General features: G+C 43.5%; 1 protein-coding gene across 4 annotated transcripts in view; it reads right to left on the bottom strand.

The window, feature by feature from the left end:
• Positions 1-25,692, bottom strand: part of LOC132398629 (arf-GAP with GTPase, ANK repeat and PH domain-containing protein 3-like) — a 501,357-nt gene that overhangs the window by 209,921 nt on the left and 265,744 nt on the right. For all 4 annotated transcript variants that reach the window (XR_009513730.1, XM_059978331.1, XM_059978321.1 and 1 more), the window contains exon 2: positions 9,811-9,869. Coding sequence is in view for 3 of the 4 variants with exons in the window: in XM_059978331.1 (XP_059834314.1) it covers positions 9,811-9,869 (59 nt within the window). In the remaining variant the exon portion in view is untranslated. The remainder of the gene's footprint in view (positions 1-9,810; positions 9,870-25,692) is intronic.

Genomic DNA, 25,692 nt, shown 5'->3' with positions numbered 1-25,692 from the left:
ATATAACACACAAAATAATTGACACCCTTAATATGACACACCAAATAATCACTGTTGTAGCCAATTGGTTTTAGAAGTCACATAATTAGTTAAATAGAGATCTGTTTTTGGAGACCTGTGCGCAATCAAGGTATTTCAATTGATTACAGTAAAAATACAACTGCATCTGGAAGGTCCAACTGCTGATGAGTCAGTATCCTGGGAAAAACTACACCACAAAGACAAAAGAACACTCCATGAAACTCCACAAAAGTTATTGAAAAGCAAAAGTCAAGAGATGGATACAAGAAAATTTCCAAGCTGCTGAATATCGTTTGGATCCAGTTAAGACAATCAAGAAATGGAAAGAATATGGCACAGAAATGGAAAGAATATGGCAAATCTGGCTGTCCTCAGAAACTGAGTGACTATGCAAGAAGGGGACTAGTGAGAGAGGTCACTATGAGACTCATGACAACTCTGGAAGAGTTACAAGCTTCAGTGGCTGAGATGGGAGAGACTGCGGATACAAAAACTGTTACCCGGGTGCTTCACCAGTCGCTACTTTATCGGAGAGTAGCAAAGAGAAAGCTACTGTTGAAAAAATCTCACATGAAATCTCAGCTAGAGTTTGCCAGAAGGTTTGTGGGAGTATCTGGTCAGCTAGAAGAAGGTTCTATGGTCTGATGAAATCAAAATTGAGCTTTTTGGCCATCAGACCAAGCACTATGTTTGGCATAAACCAAACACCACACATCAGCAAAAACACACCATCCCTACCGTGAAGCATGGTGGTGGCTGCATCATGCTGTGAGGATGCTTCACTGCAGCAGGCATTGGAGTGCTTGTGAACATAGAGTGCAAAATACAGGGAAATCCTTGAAGAAAACCTAATGCAGTCTGCAAGAGATCTGCAACTTGGGAGGAGATTTGTTTTCCAGCAAGACAATGACACCAAGCATAAAGCCAAAGCTACACAGGAATGGCTTAAAAACAAAAAAAGTTAATGTCCTGGAGTGGCCAAGCCAGAGTCCAGACCTCAAACCAACTGAGAATTTGTGGCTGGATTTGAAAAGGGCTATTCACTCATGATCCCCATGCAATCTGATAGAACTTGAGCAGTTTTGTTAAGAAGAATGGGGAAAAATTGCAGTGTCCGGATGTGTAATGGTAAAAGAGACGGATCCACACAGACTCAAGGCTGTAATTGTTGCCAAAGGTGCATCTACTAAATACTGACTTGAAGAGGGTGAATAGTTATGCAATTAATTATTTTGTGTTTTATATTTGCAATTAATTTAGATCACTTTGTGGAGATCTGTTTTTACTTTGACACAAAAGCATCTTTTTCTGTTGATCTTTGTCAAAAAAGCCAAATTAAATCCACTGTGATTCAATCTTGTAAAACAATAAAACATGAAAACTTCCAAGATGAATACTTTTTATAGGCACTGTATCGCTCACTACAAGTCATCCTTCAACCTCTTTTGCTCTGGAGAAAACAGTCCCAGCCTATCCAGTCTCTTTTTATAACTCAAGCTCTTTAGCCCAGGCAGCATCCTTGGAATCTAGTCTAGTCCTTGGGTCAGCCACATCTTTCCCAGAGTGTGGTGACCAAAGTGCACACAGTATTCCAGATGCTGGCCCAACAACATTTTGTACAACTTCAAGGTAACATCTAAACTTTTATTAATGCACTGGCTGCAGAAGGCAAACATACCACATCACATTGTGTTCTTCACAAGAGAACATGAATAAACTGCATATAGTGTTTTAGGAAAAAGGTGGTAAATGTGCCACAAGAAACGACAGAGATCAGCACATCACAAAACCTTGCTTAAGTCTGTATACACTTCTCACTGCCTTAGTAAAGCAGCCAAAATAATCAAAGAGCACACCCACCCCAGATATTCTCTGGCTGATGGCGTTTGTCTAAATTGGCATCTTGGTCTGTGCAGACAGTGGGCCAAGGTGCCTGTTCCTGTGCTGTAGAGTTCTGTGTCCTATTTCTTTTTATATATGTGTATATTTATTTATATATATATACACACACACATGATGTATCTGGTGAGTATGATGTAATGGTCTTGTGATGGTGGGGTGATGTAATTTTCCCATCAGTGAGAGGTCATGTGATGGCCTGTATCAACAGGTATAAAAGGAGAAAGCCTTGCTGTGATGCTGGTCAGTTCGTTGTTTAATTCGTCAGTGACTCCGTTATGCTGCGTATTCGTCTCATGATGCAGTGTTGGTTTTAAAGTGGAGTTTTACTTTCTGCCTTAGGTCACAAAGGTTATTGCCGGCAGTTTCGCTACAATACTGCCAGTCTAGTCCAGTTGGAGAGTGAAGATTTATGGAAGTACAGAGACTAGAAGGATAAACAAAAGTTGGTGTTGTCGGCGGTAATACAGGATTGATCTTATTTAATCTTCATTCAAAGAGATAGTAACCTGCATCTGAGATAGTCCCTGCTATAAGAGCAGAAAGGGCTGGAGCAGGGTTATTCACCAAGGAAAAGTCAGTGCCTTTAAGCCGTCTTTATTTCCTTCGTCGTAAATCCTTCAGGCAAGACGTATTTCAACTGGGATCAGCAGCAACATCACGTCGTCAAGGAATTCTTTACTTTAGGAAAGTCTCTCCTAATTGACTGTGTAAATCATTTGGACTTTTGCATTTACCACTTTAAGAACTATTCGAGTTGTCGTATAACAGTTAACTTACGGTTAAGTTAGTCGTTTGCTTACTTTTGGTTTTTTATTGAGCAGTGTTTAATAAATGTTTTATTTGTTTATAACAAAACATGTCTCAATTCTATATTCATTGATGCCTTATCATAACTATATATATGTATATATATATATATACACATACACACACACACGCAAACATATACATATGTACACACACATAAATAAATATATATTGTAGCGATGTGCTACACGCAGTCAGTAAGTCGTTTCGAGACTAGTTTATTCAAACTTCGCGGCACTGGCATTTAATCCCTAGCGCCCACCCTCTCCGGGCGGAAATGACGTCAGAGTTGCATTACCAAAGTCTCCCCCTGGGTGCTGGCTATTTGTGAGCCGGTTCGCCTGCGCAGAAAGTGGGTCGTCACATAAACCCCACCCACCAGAACCGGCGATACACTCCCCAATGTCCACAGTCTGGATCAGCCTCTGTTTGGGAGGTCTGCCTCTGCGCTGCCGTGCCTGAACCTCAACCGGCTGCGCCAAGTCCACATGGGCTGGTTTGAGTCGGTCCACAGTGAAAACCTCCTTTTTCTCCCCAATGTCCAGAATGTACGTGGACCCGTTGTTGTTGATCACCTTGAACGGCCCCTCGTATGGCCGCTGTAGCGGTGCCCAGTGTCCGCCCCTTCGTACGAACACAAACTTACAGTTCTGCAGGTCTTTGGGTACATTGGTCGGGATCCGTCCTTGCTGTGAAGTTGGTACGGGGGCCAGGTTGCCAAGCCTTTGCCTAGTCTGTCCAGGACTGCTGAGGGTTCTTCCTCTTGCCCCCTTGGGGCTGGTATGAACTCTCCTGGGACGGCCAGGGGTGCGCCGTACACCAACTCGGCCGACGACGCGTGCAGATCCTCTTTGGGCACTGTGCGAATTCCAAGCAGGACCCAGGGAAGCTCATCCACCCAGTTAGGTCCTCTCAGGCGGACCATGAGAGCCGACTTCAACTGACGGTGGAAGCGTTCCACTAATCCGTTCGACTGTGGGTGGTAGGCAGTAGTGTGGTGTGGCTGCGTTCCCAACAGGCTGGCCACAGCCGACCACAGGCTGGAGGTGAACTGGACGCCTCTGTCGGAGGTAATGTGGGCCGGTACCCCGAAGCGTGCTACCCAGGTTGCAATCGGTGCTCGGGCGCAGGAATCGGCAGATGTGTTGGTAAGCGGCACCGCCTCTGGCCACCTCCTGAACCAGTCTACCATAGTTAGGAGGTACTGCGCTCCTCGGGACACTGGTAGGGGGCCCACGATATCCACATGAATGTGGTCAAACCTCCAGTGGGTGGGTTCGAACTGCTGCGGTGGAGCTTTAGTGTGCTGCTGCACCTTGGCTGTTTGGCACTGCGCGCACGTTCTGGCCCATTCACTGACCTGCTTGTGAAGTCCGTGCCACGCGAACTTGCTGGAGACTAGCCGGACGGTTGTCCTGATAGATGGGTGCGCCAAACCGTGTATGGAGTCGAAAACTCGCCACCTCCAGGCTGCCGGGACGATGGGGCGAGGTTGGCCGGTAGCCACGTCGCACAGGAGGGTCCTCTCAACTGGGCCTACGAGAAAGTCCTGCAAACCCGAGACTGCGGTCCTGTAGCTGGGCATCTCATCGTCTGCCTGCTGCACCTCCGCCAGTGCTGCATAGTCCACCCCCAGGGACAGGGCCTGGACAGCTGGTCTGGAGAGTGCGTCCGCCACGACGTTGTCCTTTCCCGAGACATGCTGGATGTCCGTCGTGTACTCGGAGATGTAGGACAGATGTCGCTGCTGGCGAGCCAACCAGGGATCGGACACCTTCATGAGCGCAAAGGTCAACGGTCTGTCGTCCGTGAACGCGGAGAACGGCCTGCCTTCTAAGAAGTACCTGAAATGCCGGATTGCCAGATACAGTGCCAACAGCTCCTGGTCAAAAGCACTGTACTTGAGTTCAGGTGGTCGTAGGTACTTGCTGAAGAACGCCAAGGGTTGCCAGCGCCCCTCGATGATCTGCTCCAGCACCCCACCGACTGTTGTGTCGGATGCGTCCACCATGAGTGTGGTCGGAACGTCTGTTCTGGGGTGCACCAGCATCGCGGCATCTGCCGAGGCTTCCTTGGCTTTGACGAAAGCGGCTGCGGCCTCCTTGTCCCAAGTAATGTCCTTGCCTTTACCCAACATCAGGGTGTACAAAGGGCGCATGATACAGGCTGCTGAGGGGAGGAAACGGTGGTAGAAGTCCACCATACCAACGAACTCCTGTAGGCCTTTGACCGTGTTGGGCCGGGCAACGTGGCAGATCGCATCTACCTTGGCAGGCACAGGTGTTGCCCCGTCTTTGGTAACCCTGTGGCCCAGGAAGTCAATGGTATCGAGACCAAACTGGCATTTGGCTGGGTTGATCGTGAGGCTGAAATCACTCAAGCGGGAGTAGAGCTGGCGGAGGTGGGACAGATGCTCCTGGCGACTACTGCTGGCTATAAGGATGTCATCCAAATAGATGAATGCAAAGTCCAGGTCGCGTCCCACCGCATCCATTAGCTGCTGGAACGTCTGTGCGGCATTCTTCAGGCTGAACAGGGTGATGAGTGCTGTTTTGGGGATGTCTTCAGTGTGCACCGGGATTTGATGGTATCCCCGGACGAGGTCTACTTTGGAAACTATTCTTGCCCCGTGCAGGTTTGCTGCAAAGTTCTGTATGTGCAGCACGGGGTAGCGATCTGGAGTTGTAGCCTCGTTCAGTCTGCGGTAGTCACCGCATGGTCTCCAATCCCCAGCTGCTTTGGGCACCATGTGCAGGGGGGAGGCCCATGGGCTGTCGGACCTCCGTATGATCCCCAATTCCTCCATCCTCTTGAACTCCTCCTTTGCCAGGCGGAGCTTTTCTGGGGGGAGCTTTCGTGTGCGGGCGTGGAGGGGTGGTCCCTTGGTCAGGATGTGGTGCTGAACCCCGTGTCTGGGCACTGCTGCCGTGAACTGCTGCGCCAGAATCGATGAAAAGTCCACCAGGATTCTGGTGAATTCGTTGTCCGACAGCGTGATGGAGTCCAGGTGTGGGGCCAGCAACTTGGCTTCACCCAGGGAGAACGCCTGGAAAGTCTCGGCATGTACCAGTCTTTTCCCTTGCAAGTCAACCAGCAGGCTGTGAGCTCGCAAGAAGTCCGCCCCCAGGAGTGGTTGGGCCACGGCAGCCAGTGTGAAGTCCCACGTGAACCGGCTGCCGCCAAACTGCAGCTGCACTGTGCGGATGCCATAGGTCCGTATCATGCTGCTGTTTGCGGCCCTCAGGGTGGGTCCTGGCTTCCTGCTGCGGGTGTCGTACCCCATCGGGGGCAAGATGCTGATTTCCACTCCGGTGTCGACCAAGGAGCAGCGTCCCGACTGTTTGTCCCAGACATACAAGAGGCTGTCCTAGTGGCCAGCCACCATAGTCATTAGCGGCAGCTGGCCTTGGCCCTGGCCCTTGCAGGGCGGGCGACAACGGCGGGCTTTTGCGCCCCACCGCTGGTGGTAGAAACACCACTGTTCACTGGCCTCCTCACTCCTGCCTCTGTGTTGTGTGCGCAGCCCCCCCCCCCCCCCCCCCCCGCCAGGCCTGGTCTGGTCTGCTGTTGGGCGTGTGGCCTGGTAATCTGACCAACGGACGTCACGCTCTCCTTCTTGGCTTTCCACAGCATGTCTGCCCGGGCCGCCACCTTCCAGGGGTCGCTGAAATCTGCATCGGCCAGCAGCAGATGTATGTCACTGGGCAGTTGCTCTAGGAACGCTTGCTCGAACATGAGGCGGAGCTTGTGTCTGTCAGCCAGGGCCAGCATCTCATTCATCAATGCTGATGGCAGTCTGTCTCATAAACTGTCCAGGTGAAGCAGGCGGGCACCCCGCTCACACCGTGAGAGGCCAAAGGTCCCAATGAGTAGCGCTTTGAATGCTTCATTTGCCTTCTTCCGGGGGCGACTGTATGAAATCCGCAACCTGGGCGGCTGTCCCCTGTCAAGGGTGCTCACCACATGATAGTAACGCGTGGAATCAGAAGATATCTGCCGAATCTGGAACTGGGCTTCTGCTTGGCTAAACCACACGCGTGGTCGCAGCATCCAGAAAGTCGGCTGTTTTAGCAAAACTGTGTGAACAGATGAAGAGTTGGTCATCTTTGGTCCAAATCCCGTTTGGACCATCGGTGTCACCAATGTAGCGATGTGCTACACACAGCGCTGAAATAATGACACACAGTTGGTAAGTCATTTCGAGACTAGTTTATTCAAACTTCGCGGCGCTGGCATTTAATCCCTAGCGCCCGCACACTCCGGGCAGAAATGATGTCAGGCGTGCATTACTGAAGTCTTCCCCTGTGCGCTGGCTATTTGTGAGCCGGCTTGTTCACCTGTGCAGAAAGTGGGTTGCCACATTATTACTTTATTTTTATTTTATTTTGGTCTGAAGATGAGGATTTAGTTGAACTCAGCACAGAAACCATGGGACTGAAATTAATAAGTGAATTGCGACAGAAAGATGAAACAATCTTATCACAGCCTCAAGGCAACATTTAAGTGTTGTGTCATGACCCCTGGTAAAAATTATATGAAAGGGAAGAGTATCCACTAGGTAAAGTTATACATGATAAGAATTAGGTGTACAAGTCACCAACAGGGAGCCATCCTGCTCCCATCCATCAGATGATGGCTCATCTTCTGCATTCCCGTACCTCACGTTAAAGGTGAAAGGTGGGTTGATAAAGGTCAATCATCATCTCAATCCCAGGACTTTATGGGTTATTGTCAGAAGCACAGTAGTCATCATTATTAGAAGTGAGAATGTTCACTGATGGTAAATCGGTTCATTACTGTCACGTACTGAGGTACAGTGAAACAAATTGTTTTGCATGCCAAGCATACAAATCATTTAATCACAGCAGTACATTGAGATAATACAAGGGAAAACAATGACAGAATGCAGAATAAAGCATCACAGTAACAGAGTAACTGCAGTGCAGATAAATAACAAGGTGCAAGGTCTTCACAAGGTTAATCATGAGGTCAAGAGTCCATCTTATCTTGGGACCACTCAATAGTCTTATAACAGTATGGTAGAAGCTAATTTTGAGCCTGATGGCCTTTGTTATCTTTTGCCTAATGAGAAGAGAGAACATACAGGGTGTGTGCCTGGGGTCCCAATGTCCAAATTCATTGGTAGTTCCTCAGCAAATGAAGCAGAACATACCTGCACATAGCAACATCTGGACAGTATTCAGGACTCGGCTGATAATTTAACTTCAGTAGCACTATCATCCACAAGACAGAGACCACCATCAATTAGCCACTTCTTAAACCATTTTGATCAATGCACTAAAATAATTATTTTTGCCCTGATTTTAGTTTTTTTCCTTGTAGAAATCAGCATAATTTAAGTTTAACGATGTTCCTGTGAATGTTGCTTATCTGGTGCTGCAGCAGGTTAAGTTTTTCTTGCACCTATGCATATACAGTGGATTCTGATTAATTGGGACACATTGTGACCAGTACATTTTGGCCCAATTAAATGACTACCCCAATTAGCCAAAGTTTCATAGAAATAATTAAAAAAGTATAAAAAAGGATAAACTATTTAACTAACAAATTATATTTTAAAAGTTATCTTGGCTTTTTCTCCTTGGAGCGGCGAAGGAAGAGAGGTGACCTGATAGAGTTATATAAGACGATCAGAGGTATTGATCATGTGGATAGCCAGAGGCTTTTTCCCAGGGCTGAAATGGCTAACACAAGGGGGCATGGTTTTAAGGTGCTTGGAAGTAGGTACAAGAGGGATGTCAGAAGTACAGCTTTTCACACAGAGAGTGGTGGATGCGTGGAATGCACCACAAACGAAGGTGGTAAAGACCCTATAGGGTCTTTTAAGAGTCTCATAGATAGTCTCTTATGGAGCTTAGAAAAATAGAGGGCTATGCAGTAGGAAAATTCTAGGCAGTTTCTAGAGTAGGTAACATGGTCAGCACAACGTTTAGGGCTGAAGGGCCTGTAATGTTCTATAGATTTCTATGTTTCCCTAAATGAAATAAAGAACAAATTAGGACACTATCAAAACCACTTTAGCACTATAAAACTTGTTCTGTATTTCATTTAAATACATAATTTATTACACAGTACTATCAAACTATATTAGTTTCCAATAGGTATCGATCTTTTGACTGACTATAAATGAATATCAGCGCACATAGTGTAGATAATGAACTGCCTTCATACAATGCTTTCAATGACTGCATCCTCCAAATCTTCATTTTTACTGTAACATCCAAGATAATTGTCAATACCTTCAAATTCTTGAAATTGTTGAAATAGTGAAATCGTTTCATTTTCACTCCTGGCCATTTCTGGCCTCTCCGAGCCGAAACACTTGAAACCACAGTGAACAAACCAGTTCTGAATTATCTTATTGCTTATTAAACACCAACTATCAGTTCCAAAAATCACTGCTTTTTGAACAAAAACATGCACAAGTGAAGCTATTTAAAAACTGTTTGCTCTAAGCACAGTCTAGTGTCTAAAGGCCACACAAAATGCACACAACTGATGCACTGGAAACTGTTCGGCAACAGGCGCATAGTATCCCAAACAAATGAAAGGAGTCCTGGCTATTTTTTCAATTTGTTTTTGTTCTTTTAGACTTGTCCCAAATAAATGGCTGCCCCGATTAACCGATAGCCAATCAACCAGAATCCACTCTACGTACTTGTTCACATGACAGTAAACTCAACTTTGACGACTTTGGATCAATTGCATTAAAACTGTGGCCAGAGTGGCATATCACAGGATAGGCTTTCTGCGGCTCGTGACTCATCCACCTGCTTCCCAACCCTTTACACCATCCCAAAGGCATGCCATAAGTGTGAAGAACTACTCTCCAGCTGTCAAAACTAAAGGATTTTGAAGTTGTCCAGGATTAATCAAGGACTCAGTAAGCTGAAGACCCACACGCTGTACTCAAACTGATACACAAGCATCCTGTATGGGGGCTCAGGGCTCACATGTTCACATGGCCAGAATGCACCTCTAACCTGAGGGATGATATTGTCAAAATCACCAACTGAAAGGCATTGGAGTGTAGAAGGCAGACACAAAATGGTTACTCACCACTTTTAGTTCTGGGACAGACCGGCTCAGCGTCCACTCTTGACTGTTCACAAATGAATCTGTAACAAACACAGGTTGTGTCAGTAATCAGTTCTCTCCCCAGCTGCACCACCTATTTGACTACTGTTAATTTAGTGACTTTTACAAAAGTAGTTCACAATCAGTAGGTTACCTGTGAAGAAAAGTTCCAGTTTTTACAGCCACATTCACAATACCTCAGAAGAGCCTTACATCCAATGACATAAAATGAGAATCAAACAGAGACACCGTCCCTTTGGCTAATCACGCTCATGTTGACCTACTTGTCCATCCACACCAATCCCATTTGCTGCATTAGGATTATAACCCTCTAAATGTCTACCTGCCATCTAGAACATAATACTGTATACAGAAGGTGCTGGAAAAGGGCAGTAACATTACGAAGGATCATTCCCATCCTGCTCATGGACTGTCTGTCCCACTCCCATCAGGAAGGAAACTACTTCGCATTCACACCAGGACCTCCAGACTCAAAAACAGTTACTTTCCCCAAGCAGTATGGCTGATCAACACCTGCACCTACTAACCCACCCTCCACTACTTTATCATCTCCTCTCAGTCACCTTATGTACAGACACTCCTGTACCTGGAATCACTTTGTGATTATACAATTAATCGCCGTATAAAAGCTATCATGTATTTATATTAATGGTGAATTTTTATTATTATTGTGTTCTTTATCTTATTGTGTTTTTTTGTGCTGCATCAGATCCAAAGTAACAATTATTTCAAGCAAAAGAAGATCTATAGATGTTGGAAATCCAAGCAACACACACAAATGCTGGAGGAATTCAGAAGGTCAGGCAGTATCTATGGAAAAGAATATAGCTGACCTTTTGGGCCAAGTCTCTTCATCAGGGTCTAAGCCCAAAATGTCAACTACCCTGATGAAGGGTCTCGAACTGAAATATCAACTATACTCTTTTCTATTCTTTTGCCTGGCCTGCTAAGTTCCTCCAGCATTTTGTGTATGTTGTTAACAATTATTTCATTCTCCTTTATGCTTAGAATAGAATGAAATTAAACAGTCTATGCCTTGCTTATTCAAATGTCTGTCTAAACACCTTTTGAACATAATGATTGTATCTGACTCCACCACCTCCTCTAAAGAACCTTCCAGATATCAACCACTCCCTGTGTAAACAACTTTCCTTTTAAAATACACCTTAAACCTCTGTTTTGATACCCCTACCATCAGAAAAAGATTCTATCTACCTTATCTAAGTTTCTTGTAATTTTATATACCTACATCAGGTCACCCCCTCAGCCTCCTTTGCTGCTCCAGGGAAAACAAACCCAGTCGATCCAATCTCTCCCTTAACTAAAATCCTTCACAGAGTCATAGAGTAATAAAGTGATAAATAGGTCCTTTAGCCCAACCTGCTCATACTAACCAAGGTATCCTTTTGCCCATAGTTGACCCCATATCCCTCCAACATTTCCTATCCATGTGCTTATCCAAATGTCTTTTAAATATTGCTATTGTACCTGCCTCAACTACTTTCTCTGGCAGTTCATTCCACATACAAAGTACCCTCTGAGTGAAGATGTTGCTCCTCAAGTCCCTATTAAATATTTTCCACCTCACCTTAAAACTGTGCCATCTAGCCTTTGGTTCCCTTTCCCTAAGAACAGAAAGACTATGTGCAATCACCTTATCTATATCCTTCATGATTTTATATACCTCTATAAAGTCAATCCTCAGTCTTCAATATTCCAAGGAATAAAGTCCTAGCCTGCCAAACTTTCTTTCACTCAGGTCCTTGAGTCCTGGCAACAGTCACGTAAAGTTTCACTGCATTATGTCAGGTCAATGATATTTTTCATATATCAAGGTAACCAAAAACGAACAATCCCTCAAGTGCAGCCTCACCAATGGCAACATAAAATCCCACCTCCAACACTCAGTGCTCTGATTGATAAAGGCCAGCAGGCCAAACACTTTTTTTGTCAACACGAGAAAGTCTGCAGTTGCTGGCAATCCAAAGTAATACACACAAGTTTCTGGAGGAACTCAGCAGGTCAGGCAGGATGAATGGAAATTAATAAATGGTCAACATTTCCTGCTGAGATCCTTCTATCGCCCTGTCTACCCTCAACGTCACTGGGTGTAAAACAGCCAGTGTGATCAGCTGCTCATTGTAACTCATGGGAGCGACTTCCATCTGCCCAACCTCACACAGCACAGAGCTGGCATGACCCTCTGCTCATCATAATGCGTGAAGCAGCTTCCTGATCTCCATTCTGTACAAGATATTATACAAACGTACTCCTACATCTGTACCACAACACTCCCCAAGGGTACCATGCACTGCATAACCTGTTAATATACGTATCATAATCAACAAGGGTCCCAGTCCAACCTTGTGATATACTATTAGTCATAGACTTCTACCACTATCCTCTGGTTCCTGAGTGACCATCATCCAGTAGCACTTACATCCATAGTGATGAAGTGTTTTGAGAGGTTGGTGATGAAACATTTTAACTTTTGCCTGAAAAGTGACTTAGATCCACTTCCATTTGCCTACCAGCACAAGTCCACGGAAAATGTCATCTCATTGGCTCTTCACTAAACTCTGGAACTGCTGGACATCAACAGTGCATATACATCAGGAAGCTCTTTATTGATGGCAGCTAGGCATTCAATACTATCATTCTCTCAGAAGTTCAGAGTAATTTTTTTTATCAAAGTACAAATATGTCACCATATACAACCCTGAGATTCATTTTCTTGTTGGAATACTCAGTAAATCCAATAACCATAATAAAATCAATGAATTACTGCATCAACAGGGTAGACAACCAGGGAGCAAAAGACAACCAGTGTAAATGCAAAAGGAAAAAATAAAGAAATAATAATAATAAATAACAAGAACATGAGATGAAAAGTCCTTGAAAGTGTATGTAAACATTGACCACAATAATAAAAACTTCCTCTGAACTTCAGCAGGCAGAATCGCCTACATCCACATGGTCTTCATTGCAAGGTGCAACTGAAAGCCAACAATAACACACAGGAATGTGAACTTAGATATGAGCTCACATCTCTGAAACCTACCATGAGTAGGGCCATTCAAGGACAAAGGGGGGGGGATTTATGCTTGGAACCAGAGGAAGGAGCATATTACCAAACAAATACTTGGCATTGGTATTCACCAAAGGGAAGGGTATGGAGGAAAGCAAGATCAGGGAGGGCAATGTTGATAATCTAGGACATGCTGATATCAAGAAAGAGGAGGTGTTAGCTCTCTTGAAGAACATTAAGGTAGGTAAGTTATAAGGACATTATGAAAACATACTCAGGTTATTGAATGAGACACGGGAGGAGACTACTGGGTCTTGACAGGTGAGATCCCAGAGGACTAGATATAAGGTCAATAGAGACAAACCAGCATATAATAGCTCTTAAAAGCTCACTGAATCTTACATCAGTGGTAGGAAAAAATTCTTAGAGAATATTCTTGGGGATGGGATCTGCTTGGATCTGGAAAAGTATACTTATTAGGTATAGTCAGCATGGCTTTGTGTGAGGAAAGCCATGTCTTCCAAAGTTGATTGATGTCTCGAGGAAGTTACAAAGATGATTGATGAAGGTTGGACTGTGGATGTTGTATACATGGTCTTCAGTAAAGACTTCAGCAAGGTCCTTCATGATAAATTGATCCAGATTCATTGGGGCTAATGGCAGTTATATAGAATTAATGGAGAATATCTGGAGATTAGGATATGTCAATGTTCACATCATGTTACAACACATCCTCATCAGTATTCTCATTGCAATGTTCTAAGGTAGTTTCTGAAAACCCACATGGTCACAAAAATGGATAAGGATCAGCAAAACTTAAAGTACCAAAGTCCCTCTGTTCTGACACAGTTCCCCTATCATTCTCTATGATCTGTTTATCAGAGATCATCACCTGAGCAAACACAGTCATTAAACCCATGGTTTAGAGTACAGCTGGAGGCTCCAAAGTCAGTGAATCATTTATTCACCATGTGCTTTATTCCAGGGCGAGCCAAACTACACACTGCACCCAACAGGACAGAAAAACAACTAATGTGCAAAAGACAACAAACTGTGGAAAATAAGCAACTCAGTAGTAAATAAATAAAAATCAAGAGCATGAGATGAAGAATTCTTGAATGTGAATCCATAGGCTGTGGGAACCGTTTAGTGATGGGATGAAAGAAGTTGAATTAAGTTATCCACACTAGTTCAAGAGCCTGGTGACTGAGGGGTAATAATTGCTTCAGAACCCAGTGGCATGGGTCCTGAGTTTCCTGTATCTTCTTCCTGATGGCAGCAATGAGAAGACAGTATGTCCTGATGGTGGGAGTCCTTGATAATGAATGCTACTATCCTGCGACAGTGCTCTTTGTAGATGTGCTCAGTAGTAAGGAGGCCTCTACCCATGATGTACTGGGCCATATCCACTACTTTTTAAAGGCTTTTCCGTTCAAGGGCATTGGTGTTTCTATACAGGCCGTGATACAACCAGTTGATACACTCTCCGCCACACATCTACAGAAGTTTGTCAAAGTTTTAGGTGTCATGCCAAATTTTACTAACTTCTAAGTAGAGGCACTGCCATACTTTCTTCACAATGGTACTTACGTGTTCAACCCTCTGAAATGACACCAAGGAGTTTAAAGTTGCCAACTCTCTCTACCTCTGATCCCCCAAAGAGGACTGTCTCACGGACCTCCAATTTCCTCCTCCTGAAATTAATCATGGTCTTCCTAACATTGAATGAGAGGTTATTATTGTGGCATCACTCAGCCATTCAATCTCCTACTGCTGACATTATCACCTTTAATTCAGCCAACAACAGTTTTATCACCAGCAAACTTAAATATGGCATTGGAATTGTGCTTATCCTCACAGTTCTAAGTATAAAGCAGGCAGAGTGGGGGCTAAGTAATCAGCTTTGTGGGTCACTTGTGCTGATGGAGATTGTGGAGGAGATATTTTTGCAACGTTTGAACATAAGAAACTAAATACCAGAACTACTGTCGTGTACTTTATAAAGGCAATTTCAAATGAAAGTGTTGGCTGTTATTGGTTAAGAAAATAGATTATTCACTTGGAAGATACACATTGTTGTTGGAGATTTCAGCTGAGATGGTGAAATTCTAGATCATATGAAGATTAAAGAGGCCATTCAGTGTCTTAGGGGGAAAACAGATTGATAAATCCCCAGAGCTTGATGAGATGCATCCTAGGCTATGATGGGAAGCAAGGAAGGAAGCTGCTAGAGTCCTGACAGAGAATCTTAAACCCATGCTGGATATGGGTAAGATGCCATACCGCTGAAAATATGGTTCCTTTACTGAAAGAAAGCCGCAAGGACGTGACAGGTAATTTCAGGCTCGTTAAGAAATTGTTGGGAAAATATTCTGAAGAGCAGGAATCACCTACAGTTAGAAAAGCAAATATTAATCAGGTATGGTCCGCAACACATACAAAATGCTGGTGGAACGCAGCAGGCGAGGCAGCATCTATAGGAAGAAGCACTGTCGACGGTTCGGGCCGAGACCCTTCATCGCCTGCTGTGTTCTACCAGCATTTTGTGTGTGCTGCTTGAATTTCCAGCATCTGCAGATTTCCTCAGGTATGGTCAGCATGGCTTTGTTGACTGAAGATCCCACTGGTTGAATTTAACTGAGATCTAACTGCATTTTTTGAAAAAGTAACTAAATACATAGATGAGAAAACTTTGGAGAACATGGAGATTTAGGGCAGATTGGCTTCCTTCTATGTTGTAAAAGCCTACAGGTATAATATAACTCTTTATAAAGCATCTTAATACAAAACTTTTGCACAAACCCTCAGTTGCTGATATTTAGACTGGAAATTCCTCAGTTCCGGCACATTAAGTATTGGAAGAATCAAGGCAAGATCCCCACAGACAATCAGAGCAATCAACAGCTTTCCTCCTGAGACTACAAATAGGAGCATGGGGGGTGGGGGGGAGGAGTCAGAGCAAACTTAAAGGTAAGCAGTCAGAGTAAACTCCTCTCTTTCAGAATGAGGTACTGTAGAAAAGTGAGCTTTTGCCTTCAGGCAGAATCACTGTATAAATGCTGACGATACAAAGGGCGTGGATTACTCAACTCCTCCTGGAGATATTTGCTTTGGTTGAATTTAATGACCATGCCCAATGCAAGTGCAAAGCTCTGGAGTGGAGAAGCCTGTTGGATTGAACTCACTCTTTCCCAAACTAGCTCAATGGTTTACAGGGCTTGAAAATAATGCAATGAATAAGGTAACACATTTTCACCAGCCTTCCAATGCAGGGGAACTGAAGGGGGGGGGGGGCAGTATAGGCAGAGAGGCAATTCTAACTAAAAGCTGAGGTTACAACATGAATTTTCCTGAGTCTCTACAGTTCTCTTCCTCACTCTTCAGCTCAGGGCCAAAGCCTGGGTGTACTTAACATTGGCATCCAATTAGAACACAGCATCTCTTCATAAAATGCTGTTATGGAGGATTAATGTGGACTTGTTTTCAACCAATGGTCCACCACCCTGATAGGGACATTAGAAACGGGTGATAAAAGGCAGGTGCTTCAGAGGTATTCCCAGGAAACCCTCCCACATGCCAAGAGAGAGGAAATTTGGATATTTCTCCTCCAAGGAAACGAAGACTGGGTCAGAATTTCAAAAGTAAGACTAATTGAAAAAAAACAGGCATTGAATTGGATTTCAAAGGAGCAGCTACGTGACATCTCATGGAGTGGAGAGATACTTTCAAAACCCTTTGTTATGTTCAATGTTGACTGTCCTAGCATTATCTACATGTGCTTGGATTTCCAGTCAGCTCTCTGCTTTGTATCCATCATTCTCCTGGAATCCACACATTCCTACTGCAACACCACTGGAGCAGAGCAGAGTGGTCCAGTTTGGGATAGATTCCATCAGGTACCTCCAACGGCAATAATCAGAGATCGTCATGTTGTTCCAAGTGGACCTTTGACAGGGATCAGACAAGAAAGCAGGGTGCAACAAACAATCTGTCAGTGGAACTCAGTGGGTTGGGCAGCATTTGTGGGAGGGAGAAATTGCCTGTTTTCAGGTTGAATGTCTGCTTGAGGACCAGGATGACCAGGGCCATTTCAGAGAAAGGAGGGTATTTGGTTCTGTTTCTACAGTTACAAAGTTGGTCCTTGCACCCAAATTACCAGGAACAATTAAAACGCTCAACCCCCAACCCAACCAGTTGTAAAGACAAAATAGTTCAAGCCACTGACAACACAGTCCTGATGAAGGGTCTTGGCCCAAAATGTTAACTGTTCAAATCCAGTCGTGATGTAAGGTCTTGAACCAAACCTTTGACTTTTCATCTTTTCATTTCTCTCCATTGATGCTGCCTGACCTGCTGACTTCCTCCAGTATTTATGGGCATTGCTGTTGCATGATGTATTCACCAGACCAAGTAAAAGGGGAAGAGTTTCCTGCTTTAAAGGACATTTTTAAACAAGACGAGATTAACACAATCCAACAGCTTCAAGAGAAATTAAAGAGCTCATTTTTATTTAACTGGATTTATTAAATTAAAATTTGCAAATTCGGATGGCAATTTTGAACTTAATTATTAGTCTAGTTGGATTCAAAGTTCAAAGTACAGTTCATTTATTTTCAAAGTACATATATGTCACCATGTACAACCCTGAGATTCATTTTCTTGTGGGCATACTCTGCAAATCCAAGAAACATAAGAGAATCAATGAAAGACTGCACCCAACAGGACAAACAACCAATGTACAAAAGACAACAAACTGTGCAAATACAAAAGAAAAAAGAAATATTAATAACAAATAAATAACCAATAAATATCAAGAATGTGAGATTAGAGCCCTTGTAAGTGAGTCCATAAACTGTGAGAACACTTCAGTAATGGGGTGAGTTCAGATAAGTTATCCCCATTTGTTCAAGAGCCTGATGGTTGAGGGGAAATAACTGTTCCTGAACCTGGTGGTGTGAGTCTACAGGCACCTGTATCTTCTTCCTGAAGGCAGAGGGAGGAGAGATCATGACCTGGCTGGTGGGTGGGGTGGTGCGGTTCCTGTAATTATTAGAACATCAGCAAAACTTGAATCCTGCCACAACATATAATGGAAAGGCAGAAATATTCTATGAAATGACAGGGAAAAGCTGAAACTGATTAGAGGTGAGGCAGGGATTACACTTAAGGATGAAAACTGAAGACACAACCCAAAAGCACACAATTAGAGTAACGTGAATGACAAATTGTTCTATGTGCATGTTTCAGTAAAATGTGGTGAGGCATCCTTTAATTGCGCTAAATGAAAAACAGTTGTCTTGAAGCACCTGGCAGGGAGTCAGCACAATGTTGTTTAAGAACCATTCAGTGAGAAACACATCAGTCCAAGTATGCACTCATACTTGGAGTGTCCAAGTGTCCAGGTCACTTATCTTCACAGCCACACTTTCGCAGCTTTGTGGTTGTAATCATCTGCCTAAGACAAGTTGTAATGCTTTGATTTCAGATTTAGCCATCAAGCTAACATTCCAGCAATGACCCCATCCAGAGTGCCCCCCCCCCCCACCCATGAGTCTTCTACAGAAAACACACCATCAACCTGGGCTTTAGGAGTGCTGGTTCACAGCTGGGACATGCCACCTCTGCAACCAAAGTTCAAAGGAAATTTATTATCATCATACATATTCATTGCCACTGCAATTCAGTCTGAAAGATGCTGAAGTTTGGTAAATTGGTGCTGCAAACATCAGCTCGCTCTGTTAATCCTGATGATTGAAGACTGTGGATTACAGACGGATTAGCCAGCAACAATATTTGTTGCTGTGTGTTGTCAGTTTAGTGATCCCAGCTAAACTGGTGCAATACTCTAGTAAAACAGCAGCAACTTGTATCAATCAGAAGGTCTCTCTCTCACACACACACACACAAACACACACACACTGATAGTTGTTCACAGTCTTTGTACTATAAACTATATTAAATCAGCACAGCACCCTATGTAACACAAGGACAGACCTATACAATAGCATACCTCCACCAGTACTTCACCCGTGTAATATAGTGACAGACCCATTCCTACGAGTATAGAACCCCAGTGTAACGTTGTGACAGATCGTTTCTTACTGGTATTGCATCCCAGTGTTACACATGACACATCCTTTCCCACCAATATTGTACCTCAGTGTTACACAGTGACAGACCCATCCTCACTGGTACTGTATCCTGGTGTTATATATACAGCAACAAACCCATCCTCACCAGTACTGTACCCATTGTTATACAGTGACAGACCTGGCCACACCAGAACTGTATCCCAGTGTTAAAAGAGCATCAATACAGAGATTGCAGAGGCTGGATTCTGGAACAATACACACCCTGTTGGAAGAACTCAGCAGATCGAGAAGCATCAGTGAGATGGAAAGGAATGGTCAACATTTCAGTTTGAAACTCTGACTCAATGTCCTAACATGGGATTTTGATGCAAAACATCAACAATTTACCCTTTCCTTAAAGATGCTCTTCAACCTGTTGAATTCCAAGAGCAGACTGTATGTTGCGTCACATGCCTCAATAATCAAACTGCCAAAATCCAATGAATATCAAGGGGATTATATGCCAAAAGGTGGGCTCATATCTTGCATGTGGTTAGATGACTGTAGTAGTTGAGTGCCATGGTTGCATAGCTGTTAGCACGACTCTATTACAGCTCAGTGCTTTGGAATTCAATGCCAGTGTTTTCTGTAAGAAGTCTCTGTACATCCTCCCCATGGAATATATGGGTTTGCTCCAGTTTCCTCCCACAGTCCAAAGATGCAAGTAGTTTAACTGGTCATAGTAAATTGTCCTGTGATTGGGTTCGGGTTAAATCGGGGTTGCCAGGGTTTGCCGGGTAGCACAGGTCAAAGGGCCAGAAGGGCCTATTCCACACTGTATCTCTAAATAAATAAAAATAAAACATCCCAGAGACAGGACTTCATTGTAGGATCCCTTACAGGAGTTTATTTACTCTGATGTTGCCTCTGGGAAAAGAAACAGTATTTATTGCTGAACTTTTTTTCTTTAGAAGATGATAGCGATGTGCCACTTCCGTGAACCACTGCAGTGCACATGAAGGTGCTCACACAGTGCTGTTGGGAAGGGGTCCCAGCAACAGTGATGGAACAGTGATATTTTCCAAGTAAGGATAGTGTATAACTTGGAAGAGAATCAGCAAGAAGTGCTGGTGAGAGTGCGTCCTGTTAGCACAAGAACACCAGAATAGAGGAACATAAGTCGGCCACCAAGCACTGCAGTGCAATCATGGCTAATCTACATCTTGACTTCATCTGCTCTTCTGAGCCAGCTCCATTGTCTTGATTCACTAATCTTCCAAAAGTACATCCACCTCTTCTTAAATACCTTGTCTAACTATAATCTAATATTTTTTATTCACCTTTGCTAAGTTCAGCTGTCCTTTTCATAATTACATACCACTACCTGGATTTCACTGAAAGGAGTAGCAGGCACTATGGGTCGAATTGTCTACTCCTGCTGCTGCTTATGTTGTTAATAAGAATTCAAAAAATTTTGGAAGGCTCTCACATAAACAAACACAAACCACTTAAAGACTCATGGAAATGTACCAACCCTGCTGAAGTCCTGAATAAGTGACAAAAGCACCAGTGTGGTCACTCCAAGTTCCAAGAAGTGAACTAAAAAAAGAGAAAAGATTAGCATTCAGCAGCTGATGAAACAGAGTAAAACATTCTTGACTAGAATGTTCCACTGATGAGGAGATGCTATGCAAAGCATCAGTAGCAGTACCCAGCACAGAGGCGAATTCACCAGTGCCACACCAATTCATTGCTCTGGCATTTGTCTAATTTAATGGCTGCACAACAAACTAAACAAATGGGTAAGTGTTGAAATCTCTCCTCCCATCATGAAAGAGACTTCCACACAATACTTTCCAGTTCTACTGCTTTGCTGAACCTTTAATCAGATATTCATTCTTTAAAATTGTATTTTTGCTGCCTTCCAGCAGTTGCAAAGCATGATTCAGACAGTTGCCTGGTTTTAGGAACTGGAAGGAGTCTGGAAACAGAGGCTGGGCATGTTCAGCTTCAGCAGCAAGCAAAGAAAGGTGTTACCACAAATGGAAGCTTGCATACTGTGACAATATGAGCCATTTTACCCACTCATATTCTACAAAAACCCTTAAGTGCTACTCATGCATTACACTTCTCCAACAAGTAGCTGATTAAAGATAGCAAACCAAATGCATTTATTTCTGAAAACAATGTTTTGTGATTTCTTTTGAATCAGATTTTTTGATGGGAAGTGAGTGCCTCTCTAAAGCCAACATTTATTAATCCTTCCTAACTGAGCTGGAGTTCAGTTCCTCTAGTTGTCCTAATGAAAATCTTCCCACAGGACCACAGTGAGATTTCAATCCAGTGATCAGGAGACATCTGCTCTACACCTACCCTACCAAGCACTCAAGGTGCTTTGATGGGGTTAAAATGGAGGGTGTGCTTCCTTGTGGAAGAATCTAAACCCTAAATGCCCATTTAAGATAGAGATGGGGCAATTTCTTTTCCTCAGCACGTTTTAAGTATTAGCCGAGAGAAAAACAGACAATATGGCTTGCCCAATGAAGCCAATTTGACTACAATTAGGGTCTCAGTGCTGGGGTTGTTGGTCTGGGGAAAGGTAATTGACAGTGGTTCACTTATCCTGCCAGTGTGTTTGGGGGATCTAATGGAAACAATACTTATTTATCTCTCCAAACCAAGGATGCAATCACAAAGAATGAATGATTGCAGATCTACTTTGTTAAGAGTTTGAGGAGATTTGGTAAGTCACCAAACACCCTTGTAAATTTCTATAGATGTACAGTGGAGAGCACTACTTGTTGGAAACCAAACTGGTTGCAACACAGTCTGATATGAAGGATTGCAAAAGGTTGCAGAGGGTTGTAGACTCAGCCAGTTTCATCACCGGCACAACCTACCCAACCATCAAGGATATCTTCAAGACTCGGTGCCTCAAGAAAACAACATCCATCACTAAGGACTCACATCATTTAAAACATACCCTCTTCTTGTTACTACTATCAGGCAGGAGGCGCAGGAGCCTGATGACCCACACACGCAATTCCAATGCAGTTTCTTTCTCCCTGTCATCAGATTCATGGAATTGTTCATGAACCCATAAACATGACCCCAACGTTGCATTATTTACATATTTTTGTAACTACACTAATTTTGTCCTTCTACTGTAAAGCTGTCACAAAACAAATTTCATATCACATAAATCAGTGATGATAACCCCAATCTGCAAGTGTGAGAGGGACATACAAGTGGGCAGGGTTCACAACCGTCTGGTAAATCACAGGCTTCCTGCTGGTTTGAGACCTTAATTGTAAGTGGGTTAAAGGACTATGGAGAGAAGGCAAGAAAATAGGGTTGCATTAAAAAGAGCCGTGATTGAATGGTGCAGCACTTTCCTCAGGAATGGGGACAATTTCCACTCTAGATTAGTTCCACTCCAGTGAAAAGACTTGTTAGAAGTGAAGTGTAGTTTTAGAGCAGGAAAAAAATCTGAAGACAACGTTGAAGCATTGGTTGATGCTCTTCCTTAATAGTCTCATTAGTCTTAACAACCTAATAACTCCCAACCTACAGAGGTTAATGTGTCTACAGTGTTTGGATTGCCCTGAGGTCCTTCATAATTATAAACAAGAGAAAATCTGCAAACGCTGGAAATCTGATCAACACACACAAAGTGCTGGAGGAACTCAGTAAGCCAGGCAGGTTTTGGCCCAAAAGTCAACTGTACTTTTTTCCATAGATGCTGCCTGGCCTGCTGAGTTCCTGCAGCATTTTGTGTGTGTTGTCCTTCACAATTACATGCGAAGAGACTTGTTTTTTCCACTGTGGACTGGTTGGTTGATGAAAATCTCCAGGAGATCCCAGGAAGTACAAGAAACACAAGGCATTACTGGATAAACATGAGGAAATCTGCAGATGCTAGAAATTCAAACAACACACAATAAACAATAAACAATAACAATGAGGAGAAGCATTGTCGACAGTGCTTCTCTTTATAGATGCTGCCTGGCCTGCTGTGTTCCACCAGCATTTTGTGTGCATTACTGGATAGTAAGTTCTACCATTGCTCATGGGAAATTAAACCATTCTGGCGGGATTTGAGACCTGAGTGCACTATTTCTGGAAACAAGAGTGAAGCAGTTTAGCCTGAATGAGGAAACTACAGCAGAGCTTTAGACAAGCCCAAGTGTACAAAAGCTGCATTCTGCTGGTAAGGTTGGCACCAAAATAACCAAATCTAAAACTGACAAAGGTGTGAAGCAGGATGTGCAAACTGACTTATTCGGCATGGGAAAGCAACCAGGAAAAGGAAGGAGTCATTGGATTGTTGACATTTTCAAATTTACATCCATTTTTCTGAAGGAAAGTTGTGCTCATCCACTACTGGATAATGGATCAAACAGAAGGAATAACCACACTGTTTATGCTCCAACTATTGAACCTGAATGGAATTATATAAAATGAAACTTACTCAAACACAATTAGACAAGACTGCCTCTTGACGCATGAGCCAGACTCTTTCCTCAAAGCTACAGTATGGTGCAAAAGTCTAAGGCACATATATGTAGCTCGGGTGCCGAATACTTTTGCACGCTACTATATTTCTTAATGTGGAGTGGAGAGCGAGGTTGTAAATCTGGCGGGAGCAAAGGATGTTGGGAGCGATGAGGGTGGAGCACCACCGAAGGGATTTGGAACAAGTTGCAGAGAAGGAGTGCCAAGGGTGTGAGGTGCTTCAGATGCAGACACACCCAGCCCTGAGACACCAGGCAATGTCATGTGATTCCAAACAATTGGTTTATTGATCCTACCAAAATGTGTGTCTGGTGCTCCCTCCCTTCTCCTTTACCCAACCATGATTCCCCTCACTCAGCCCCCTTTCCACTCTCAGTCCACAATAGAGGCTCATTATCAGAATCAGGGTTATCATCACTCACATAAGTCATGAAATCTGTTATTTTTATTGTGGCAGCAGTACAATTCAATACATAAAATTACTCCAGGACTGTGCAAAAGTCTTAGCACCATAGCTATATATTTAGTTAGCTAGGATGCCTAAGACTTTTGCACAATATTGTACTTGCCTCAATTCACCTCAATCCTTACAGAGCATTCCCAATGAAAGCCTGAACAGCCAGAGCCACCCAAACATGGACAGATGAACAATGCAAACATGAAGCTCACCTCATCCTCCTCACGTATGTGAAGGATGTAAGATATAAAGTCAATTCAATTCAATCCTGTACTTTTTAACATACTGTGCATCACAGAGCCATCCCGCTCCCCCATTCACTTCCCCGAAACTTATTCTCCCCTCATTCCCATCAACCCCTTTCTGATTCTTGTCCCACCACATAAGCTGAAGGGCAACATACCATAACTAATTAACCCCAACCAACTCATCTCTGGAATGCGGGAGGAAATTAGAGTAGCCACAGAAATCCTATAGAGTCATAGAGAGAACATGCAAACTCTACAAAACATCGAAGTTCAGGACCAAACCCAAGTTACCGATGTTTTGTATTATCAGCAGATTTAAATACATTACAACAGCACACAATAAGCTGTAGGAACTCAGTGGGTCAGGCAGCATCTGTGGAGAGAAACAGACAATCGACACTTTGGACCAAAATTCTGGAAAAATTACACCTGATCCTATTATGAAAATCACTGACATTGATGGTGAACAGCAGAGGCTCAGCAGGATTTTTAGAATCACAGAGTCAGCACAGAAACAGGCCCTTCTACCCAACTCATCCATGCTGACCAAGCTGGCAATCTGAGCTAATCCTATATGCCTACATTTGGGTGCTATCCTTCTAAACCTTTCCAACACATATACATGTCTAAATGTGCTCTAACTGCTGTAATTTAAACCACTACTACAATTTCCTCTGGCAGCTCTTTCCACATACAGACAGACAGACATACTTTATTGATCCCAAGGGAAACTGGGTTTCGTTACAGTCGCACCAACCAAGTAGTGCAGAAATATAGCAATATAAAACCCAATACTGTATGAAAAAATTGACCCTCCGTTCCCCTTTATATATTTCCCCTCTCATCTAAAACATATGCCCTCTAGTATTAGATTCTCCTACCCCATGGGGAAAAAAGACTGTGACAATCTTTTATGCCTGTCATGATTTTACATACCTCTATAAGAAAACCATTTAGCCTCCTATAAACCAAGAGGAAAAAAAACAGCCAATCCAATCTCTCCTCTTAATTCAAGCTCTCCAGTCTCAGAAACATCACCATGAATCTTATCAGCACCTTCTCCAGCATACTTCCTCTGGGCAAGTGACCAAAACTGTCACGATATTCCAAGTAACACATACAAAATGCTAGACGAGGCCAGGTGCATCTATGGAAAAAAGTACAGTTGAAGCCCTTAATATTCCAAGTGTGGTCTTGGCAACAAAGGTGACATGTCATCTTAACTTCTGTACTCAATGGCATCACCACTGAAATAATGTATTACAAATGCCCTATTCACCACTCTGTCTACTTGTGTTGCCACTTTCAGGAAACTATGCACTTGTATCCCAAGGTCTCTCTGTTCTACACCACTTCCAAGGAGCCTAGCGTTTACTGTTCAAGTCCTGCATTGGTTTTATTACCCAAAAAGAACCACTTTACAGTTGTCAAGTTCCAAGTTTTACTTTAATCCAATAAAATCTTTTTTCTGCCACAAATTGACCACATTTCTTGTCGGAATTTTTGTGCCTCAGAGGTGTGTAT

Source organism: Hypanus sabinus, chromosome 1 (assembly GCF_030144855.1).
Source record: "Hypanus sabinus isolate sHypSab1 chromosome 1, sHypSab1.hap1, whole genome shotgun sequence".
Classification (NCBI taxonomy): domain Eukaryota; kingdom Metazoa; phylum Chordata; class Chondrichthyes; order Myliobatiformes; family Dasyatidae; genus Hypanus; species Hypanus sabinus.
Note: the sequence above shows the minus strand (reverse complement) of the source record. Positions and strands in the feature narration are given on the sequence as shown.